Consider the following 8,575-nt stretch of genomic DNA (forward strand, 5'->3'; position numbering starts at 1 on the left):
GAATAAAACAAAACCTTTGAATTGAAATTTTATTGAAATTCAGTCCCGAATCAGAAGACGTGCAACAACTGGAACACAGAAACAACAACATGGCGTCACGCCGCCTCGTATTTACACGCGTGTACGTAGGTGTGTGTGTGTGTGTGTGTTTGTTTGCGTGCACAGTAAACACACAAACGGACGCTCTCGTAAAACAATTAATATTGTAGAAACACACACGACCACAAACGCATCGTCTCAACTTCCCCGTCTCTCTGGAGGGAGCGGAAAGGTTTGTCCAGTTCTAAAAGAAAAGATAATTATTCAGGTTACGCTTTCAACACCGTTGTCGGAAATTTTGAGGATAAAAAAATAAAAGTATAAATCCCAGTGGGATTACGTGACTCGCCTACTTTCGGGAGAGAAAGCCAGAAACTACAACACAGATTACAATTTATGGCAAAACAATATGGCAGTTGGTCCACAAACGGAGAAGATTCATCTGGACAGTTTTCCAGATTTTTCTTTTTTTTAACTCCAACTCACAATTCTCAAAACAATCTCAGTAAACAATCCCGCACTTTCCTTCCCAAAAAACGTAGAACTCTCTAGGAAAGACGGGTTTTTAAAAGAAGAGAACGAAGGAAAGACAACAAGATGGCATCAAAGAAAACTTAAAGCACACTTGAGGAGAGAGAGGAAAAAGGAAAAGAGACTTTTCCAGAACCTTCCAGAGTAACAGAATTAAAGTGCATCAACAAAAAGAGGCCGAGCAACCAATCACAACACAGCGTCCAGGAGCCAATCAGACGTCATTACTGGCAGCGACAAGAGGGCCTGCCAACACATTGGCTTTGTGGCAAAAATATTATTTCTGGATTCTAGAAGTCCATTTATTTGAAAAGTAGACCCGTTTTTCTACTTTTTTTTTTTTTTTTTAAATCAGGCGAAACTTTCAAGTATATGGAACATTTTCAACACGTTTCAGTGTTTAGAGGACCGACGTGCCACCGCAGCCTCGGCCTGGACTGGAAGAACCAGAGCAACGACTTCAACTTCACTTCGGGTGGCAGCAGATTTTCAGTCACGTAAAAATACAAAATAACAAAAGTAAGAGAATAAAACAAAATGTGCAATTGTGAGAATGAACATTCTGGGTTTAAAGGCCTTGAAAACAAAGCGCACAGCACAACGGAAGTGACTTTAAATGTCTTTTTTGCACACGTCCACCATCTGTGTGTGTTTTTCGGTGCACTAGTGTTTGTTTAATACTCCGTCGCTCACAAAGTAACAAGACGACGTTTTTAAAAAGTTGTTCTGGTCTCGAGGAGCAAGACGAAGTCGTCTGTTTTTGAAATGTTGGTACCGTTTGAATTCTACGAAACACATACACAAAAAAAGAAACTTGATTACATTTCCAGGTAATAATTCACACTTACAGTTGAACTACAAATCCCACGATGCCGTGTGATGGGTTTTATTATTTCGGAGGCCAGTTTTCACTGACTTTTGAACATGTTCTCGGACGTTTAATCTTCCGATAGTTTAAAAAGTCCTTTGCGTACCCGTTTGCGTGTACAAGTACACAAACAATCAACACTTAAATCTGCCCGGATGCTCGATCCCATCGAGGGTCGTGAATGAGGGGAGGATGGGGGGGGGGGGGGTCGGTCTTCGTTTACAAAAATAAAAACGTCTCCTCTGGTATCAAAATAGACGACGGTCTTTGTTTATCTCTCTTGGCGCCTGAACGCCCCGCGGCGAACACGTGGAATATACATTGTGTATTTACAAGCCCCGGCACCGGAGAGGACCGCGCTCGCTGAAGCGGGGAAGAAGGACGAAGCCCCGGACGCCGGCGCTCCGTTGTCTTTCACAGCTTGTTGTTTTCTTTTGGGGTGGCGTTTGAATTTCGTTGGTCGAGTCTTGATTGTCGGGGTTGAAGGTCAAAGGTGTTTTTTCTTCTTTGTTTAAAGGCAGCATGAGGCCGTGGGGGTCGTGGACACGGTGGTCAGGGGAAAGAAAAACAAGGCTAAGGAGACGGAGCTTGCTGCTTTTTAACGTTTAGGGAACGCTACGACTCACCGAGGAAAACGGATGTCTGAGCGTCCTTTTCGCTAAAAAAATAATTGGTCGCGGAATTGCGACATTGCCAAATTACAACACTATTATGATGCCCGACTACGTCGCGTTACGATCCATCAATCCAGCGGTCGGACATCCGGAAGGTAATCCGGTTTGTCCCACATGGGCCGGCTGTCTGTTTTTCCCAACATGGCTGCCGACAAACGCTCCGTCAGAAAACACACGGAGCTCCTTTTGTGACCGTTGAAGTAATATTCCACACGTCCCGTCAGCTTCGTTGAAACGATCTTCATCGGACGTTTTATACAGCGTGGAGATTAAAACCGTGAAGATGTACAACATGAATAAAAAGCATTCAGCGTCACCGGTGGATGCCAAAACGGTGTGAATTGGTGAAACCCAAACGGCGGCTTTACTCTCGTTGCCGCCTTCAATAAACATTCAACATTTCCGTGAACTGTTGTCGCGCGTCGTAAAGTCGCGTTTAGCTAACGCGACTCGCCGTCGCCAGGAAGGAACTCGGGGAGACGGAAACCGAACCAAATACTGCGAGTAAGACTGTAAGGTGAAGATGAAAGTTCCACGCGGCAGGCCAAGAGGAGGAGAAACTAGAACACTGCTGTTCAGATACGCTACCACGAGTCCAAACACCAGAAGAAGAAGACACAAAGCTAAGCAGAGCAGCTGGCGGGTCCGTTCCACTAAAAAGAAAAAGAAAAGTGGGTCATCGCATACAAGGATGAACCTCCCGGGAGTCCAGACTGCGACAGGAAGTGAGCAGACCCCGATTCTGGGCCACCGCCGAGTCCAATTCGGTACCAGTAAACAGAGAATATTCCACAAAAAAAGGTCCAAGAGGGATGACGTATGCAGGAAGTCAAGAACCCAGCTAGAACCTTGCTTTGGCAGCCGACGTTCCCCCGGTCTCAGTCTTGGTTTGAATCCCGGTCCGAACCCGACAGAGGTCCACAAGAGTCCAGGTTTCTGTGGTCCAGTGGCCTGATGGGTAACAGACTGGTGGACTGAGCTACATACTGGTTCAACCCCTGTGAGTAAGACCGTCAGACCGGGTCAAGGTGCTGGTTCCAACCTTGCCAAAACCCTAGAGTCCAGATCCAAACCAACACCGTCAGCTAACGTAAGTCCACTATGTGCATCAGAGTCTAGACCCGGATCCTAGCTCGTCTCAGCCCCCCCTTGGGTCCAGACCAGATGGTTTGGTCCACTGAAGTCTGTAAAAAATCTGAACCTGATTTGAGTTTCTGGCCTGTTGGGTGGGGGTGGTGGTGGGAGGGAGAGGGGAGGGGGTTCTGGTCTGGTTCTGGTCCTCTCAGGACTTGTCCCCCAGCTGACACAGTTCCACGGACCCCTCCTCGTCCGAGAGGCCCGTTTCCACCGTGATGACCAAGGACGCCACGGAGGCGCTGCTCGCCATCGGCTGCAGTTCACCTGGAGGAGAGGAGAGAGGAGGGCGGGGGGGGAAGCCAGGTGAGACCCAGAACCAGAACCAGACTTCTGGCTCCACTTAGCAAACACAGTTTGACACCCAGGAAGTTCAGAAGCTGTAACAAATGTAATGACAGAAGAAGAAAACATTTATGTCTTGTGTGTGTTACCTCTGTGTGTGTGTGTGTGTGTGTGTGTGTGTGTGTGTGTGTGTGTGTGTGTGTGTTACCTGCGTGTGTGTCTGTGGTGTTGGTCATGGGGCTCTCCCTCAGGGTGTCCTGGTCCTGGTAGTCCTGAGGGAGCCCCACCCTCCTCACCCCGGGGTCCAGCACCACGGAGGATCCGGCCTCGCTCAGCGCGCCGTCGCTGGAGGCGCCCGACACCACGGCCTCCAGGGCCAAGGCCCCGCCCCCTCCGGCCACGCCCCCTCCGCCGGCCACGCCCCCTCCACCCAGGGCCAGGTCGTAGTCCAGAGGCATGTCGTCCAGACAGTCTGCGTTAAGCTGGAAGGCGACACGGGGGCCATTGAAGGATGTTGTTGTTTTATATCAATACACAAGTACTTAGTGCTTTCTGTTGTGTGTCATTTTGTCATAACTCTAAAAGAACAATGATTCAAACAAAAAGTTTAATTCAACTTTTAAATCAACGGCGGGACTCACCGCAATGCCGAGAGCTTTGAGGATGTTCATCTTGCACATGGGACACGTGCGGTGGTCCAGCAGCCACGGGTCCACACAGCTCTTATGGAACAGGTGTCTGCCGGCGGCAACAACAACAACAACAACAACAACAACAGTTAGTTCTGCTCGGGATCACACAAGGTCAGAAAACAAAAATGAAAAAACAAGTCGTTGTCTAGACTTTACTTAGAGAAGAATATTTTACCTTTCACAATAAAAGCCCAAGCTTTTTATGAGTTAAATCCATCAAACTGTATCAGTCCTTTCACAATAAAAGCCCAGCCTTACCTGCAGGGCAGGATGCGCACCACGTCGTTGGGCTTGTAGCCCTCGATGCACACGGCACAGTTGTCGAAGTCGACCTCCGTCTCCTGGTCGCCCTTCCTGACGGTGCGGACCTGCAGCTTGCTGATGGCCTTCTTTGCCGCGTCGCCGAGACGACGCTGAGAGGAAGAGAGAGAGGAAGAGAGCAAGAATGTAGACACTCAGTCACATCCGGGGCTCTGGCATCGCTTCACGAGCGTGCGAGGACTTGAAGAGTGAGGAAGAGCTCCTGAGGAAGAGCTCAGCGCTGCCGGGGCTCGACTCAGACCCCTGAGGGCGACGCCCCCGGGTCACTTGGCCGATGCATTGCGGGTAACCGGCCTCACCTGGTTGCGGTCGCGGGCGTTGGCGTATCTGAACCTCTGGATGTAGTAGAAGACGAGCCAGGCCAGAGAGATGATCATCAGCACGATAAAGGAGATGGACACGAACACCACGGACGTCCGGCTCACGTACTTCTGCAGGTTCCTCGTGCCGATGGTGATCGTCAAGGTGACGGTCACGTTGCGCTCCAGCAGGGACGCGACCTCGCGACCTTTGGGCTCCGGGATCATGATGGAGACCACCTCGCCGGTACCTGGAGACAGAGAGACAGAGAGAGAGAGAGACAGAGAGAGAGAGACAGAGAGCGCATCAAATATCTAACCAACAGAACAAACTAAAGACCTGAAGTAGGACTTCCTAGATAAATACACACACACACACACACACACACACACACACAATAACTATTATAAAGACACACAATAACTATTAGAAAGACACAAGATAACTACTTTGGTCATGTGGTTGACGCTGAACTCAACCCAACCCCGACAAACTAAATCTATGAGTCTAAAAATACTCCTCGTGGATCAATATCTCTCCACTCTGACGTCACATGTTTCCTGACCTTTAACTCTTTCTTCCTCAGTGCACTTCTCTTGGTTTGAAAGAGTTTTTTACCCTCCAGCTAAACAAGCAAAACATTTTTTAGTTTGCCTTATTTATTTTAACCCTAAAAACAAACAGGAAACTGTCGAGCTGAAGGTGTTAGATGACAGAACATTGTTTTTCTGATGTCTTTTAATAATTAAACTGTTCATATATTTGGGTTTTGGGACTGAGTACAAGAAGTGGACTTTTGAAGCCTGAATTGGTCGTCGCCATCTTGTTTTTGAGTGAACAGGAAGTGACCATATCTGGACGAAGGAGGAGTGAAGCAGAGACACTGTATATGTCTTTGGTGTTGACCTGTTAATCACTTTGTAGCCCCGCCCCTAAAGCATCCCCTGCTTTATGGTCCGTTTGACTCTAAATGACCATAATTTACCAAATTTACTTCTATACAACCAGAGGAGTCGCCCCCTGGTGGTCAGGAGAGAGAATGCAGCTTTAACACATGAAGCATAGACTTCGATACAACCAGAGGAGTCGCCCCCTTGTGGTCAGGAGAGAGAATGACAGTTATAATATATAATGGAGTCCCACTGACCTGCATGGGGCATCGTGATGGTGTCGTTGGGGTTCGCTGCCCCCACGTTGAACACCACCACCGCGGACGCGTTGTGCGCCGCCGCGTGGCGGATCTTGTCCTTGTAGGTGCAGTTTCCTTGCGCGACCAGCGCCACCCAGGCGGCGGCGTGCGCGGGCACCGCGAAGCGCGCGCTGGGGTCGCAGGCCTGGCGGTCGTGCGGCAGCGCCGCGACCCCCTTGGCGTCGCGCTTCGGCGAGTGCTCCCCGTAGCGGCCGCACTCCGTCTTCTCGGTGCGCAGCTCCGAGGTGGCGGGGTCCACGTAGGTGATGTTCACGAAGGCGGTGTACCACTCCTCGCGCTCGGCCACGGTGAAGTCCAGGCACAGCAGGTGCACGAAGCAGAAGGAGAGCAGCCACGTGGAGAGGGCCAGGCTGCGGCAGGCCGCCACCAGCGAGCCCGAGGCCATGGCGGCGGAGCCCGGGGAGCGTCAAAACGAAGCGAGCGGCAGGAACCGCGCGAGCGTCAAAGAAACCCCACGCGAGCGTCCAATAACACCGCGAGCGTCACAACCGCGCGCCTTACTCCACCATGATACTGGAGCACGCGCCCGGGAAGTTCTTTAAAAACAAATCCGCCGACGTTTAGTTGAATGTAATGTTCTGCTCCGTCTCCATTAGCGAACCGTCGCTGGGAGCGCGCAAGCGTCAAAAGAAGAAGAGAAAAAAAACGCCAGCGTCAGAACCCCGCGAACGCGCGCCCTACTCCACTATGATAACACAGCGCGCGGCCGGAAGGTTCTTTAAAGAGAAAAAGAGAAGAAAATCCGCCGACGCCCTCTCTTCTTTAATGTAACTTAACGTTCTTACCAGCCTCCATTATTAACCGTCACCAAGAAAACACAACAACAAGACGATTAGAACAGAGCCTTGACGCGGAAGCAGCAGCTCCGGGACGATAAGAAGCAGCCGTTGGAACACCAGGCGGTGAATTAACGGTTACTGTGGCGTTAACGGTTAATTTAACGGCCGTTTAGAAGCAGCTGACCGCAGCAGGCCAGCTAAGCTGTATTGTTTTGACTGGGCCCGACCAGCGCTAACTGGGGTACGGGACTTCCGGTTGTGGGTTTAATAAAGTAAAAGTATTTATACATCGTGAACACCTTTTATTGATAAATTACAGCCACTGTGAGTCATCCTTGAACGACGTACTAACTTACTCGATAAAAGCTCACGTATTTCAGACGCGCTTATGGGTTAAATCCAACAAATGAGAACTCTTCACTTTTACTTTAAAGGGCGTTTTATTTCCTTTATGAACGCGTAAGACTTGACGTATGTGCCGCAGCGCCGAGCAGCGACACCTAGAGGCTCGGAGGAAGAACTGCAACTATTAATTTACTGAAGTAAAAGTACCACAGTCCAAAAAATACTCCATAATCGGTATAAGTATTATCGGCAAAATGTACTTAAAAATAAAGTTGAAGTACGATTGTATTATTAAGAAATATTATGTTATTCTGTTTTGGTCTCACTAATAAATACATGTGTGAACATTATAATGTTGTAGTTTGTCACTGTGGAGCCATTTTGTGATACTTTGTATACTACCAGGGAGATTAATCTCAGTGTCTAACAAAAGTAGTGTAGTGGAAAGTACTTTTACACATTTTAAAACTGAAGTGTTCTTGGAGAGGAAGCGTGTGTGTTGACATGATACCTTTTTGTTACATAATCGTAAACAAACGTGTTTAAACATTTCATTAATTTGATGTTCGTCAAGTATTCATTCTTTGCAAAGAGGGCCAAATAACAATAACGTTTATTTTTTTTACAGAATGCACAATTTACGTGATAAAACAATCAAGTCTTCTGATAGAAAAGAAACATCTGTACAGAGAATCACAAGCGTTCATCCGAAGCTCCCGTCTGGAGCTCGGTACAGTTTGGGGAACGTGAGCAGCTGAACGCCGCTGAAGGCGAACTTCCTGCTGCCCACATTCTTCTGCACGTTGTCCATCCTGCAGCCGTCCCTACACACACACAGACACACACAGACGCACACACACACACACACACAGGCAGTGAGCAGAAGCAGTGCCTTCACAGTGTCACCAGGAGAAGCAGAACCAGACAGTCAGACCTGCTGCTGCAGAATGAGGTTTTCTAAAGGGACCCTGGTGCTCTGAGACACTACCTCTGTCGTCCACAGGGGGCGCCAGAACCAACACAACGAGAAAGTTCCTCGGAATAACTGCCGGGTTCTTATGGTCAAGGAAAACATGGAAAGTTATGGAATTTCCAGGCCTGGAAAGATCATTGAAAATAATTCAAAGTTGTGTAAATGTGTTGTGCTCATTCAGAGAATCTGACTTTTAGTTTTGTGAACAAACCAAAGCGTGAAAATGTTCTGGTTCTGGTCGGGCTCCCAGGGCTCTACTGGTATTTGGCCAGTAGGATGACCAGGCTGAGGATGAGCCAGAGCACCAGCAGGTGGGAGGACACCAGGAGGAAGGCCACCGGGTACAGGTGGCGTCCGGGGGCTTCGGGCGCCAGACAGCGCGGGGGCCACGAGCCCCGGAGGCCGGGGGGCCGATCCCCCGGGC

General features: G+C 49.2%; 2 protein-coding genes across 8 annotated transcripts in view; both read right to left on the minus strand.

The window, feature by feature from the left end:
- Window positions 1–15: 15 nt before the first annotated feature.
- rnf150b (ring finger protein 150b) lies at window positions 16–7,074 on the minus strand. The gene is made up of 6 exons (XM_068588445.1): window positions 5,992–7,074; window positions 4,844–5,094; window positions 4,482–4,636; window positions 4,173–4,269; window positions 3,740–4,013; window positions 16–3,513 (listed from the first exon to the last, which is right to left on the minus strand). Exons 1-6 carry the CDS (start codon window positions 6,437–6,439, stop codon window positions 3,395–3,397), a joined length of 1,344 nt encoding a protein of 447 aa, XP_068444546.1. The 5' UTR covers window positions 6,440–7,074; the 3' UTR covers window positions 16–3,394.
- A 699-nt stretch (window positions 7,075–7,773) lies between these two features.
- Window positions 7,774–8,575, minus strand: part of LOC137792676 (type II inositol 3,4-bisphosphate 4-phosphatase-like) — an 8,689-nt gene continuing 7,887 nt past the window's right edge. For 6 of the 7 annotated variants that reach the window (XM_068588439.1, XM_068588437.1, XM_068588444.1 and 3 more), the window contains 2 exons: window positions 8,167–8,233; window positions 7,774–8,002 (listed from right to left, as the gene is read on the minus strand). In XM_068588439.1, the coding sequence (XP_068444540.1) occupies window positions 7,817–8,002; window positions 8,167–8,233 (253 nt within the window). In that variant the 3' untranslated portion in view covers window positions 7,774–7,816. The remainder of the gene's footprint in view (window positions 8,003–8,166; window positions 8,234–8,575) is intronic. The other variant, XM_068588440.1, reaches the window with a different exon arrangement.

The sequence above is a fragment of the Clinocottus analis genome, unplaced genomic scaffold, assembly GCF_023055335.1.
Source record: "Clinocottus analis isolate CAN_PGR_092001 unplaced genomic scaffold, fCliAna1.0.p SCAF_21, whole genome shotgun sequence".
Lineage (NCBI taxonomy): Eukaryota > Metazoa > Chordata > Actinopteri > Perciformes > Cottidae > Clinocottus > Clinocottus analis.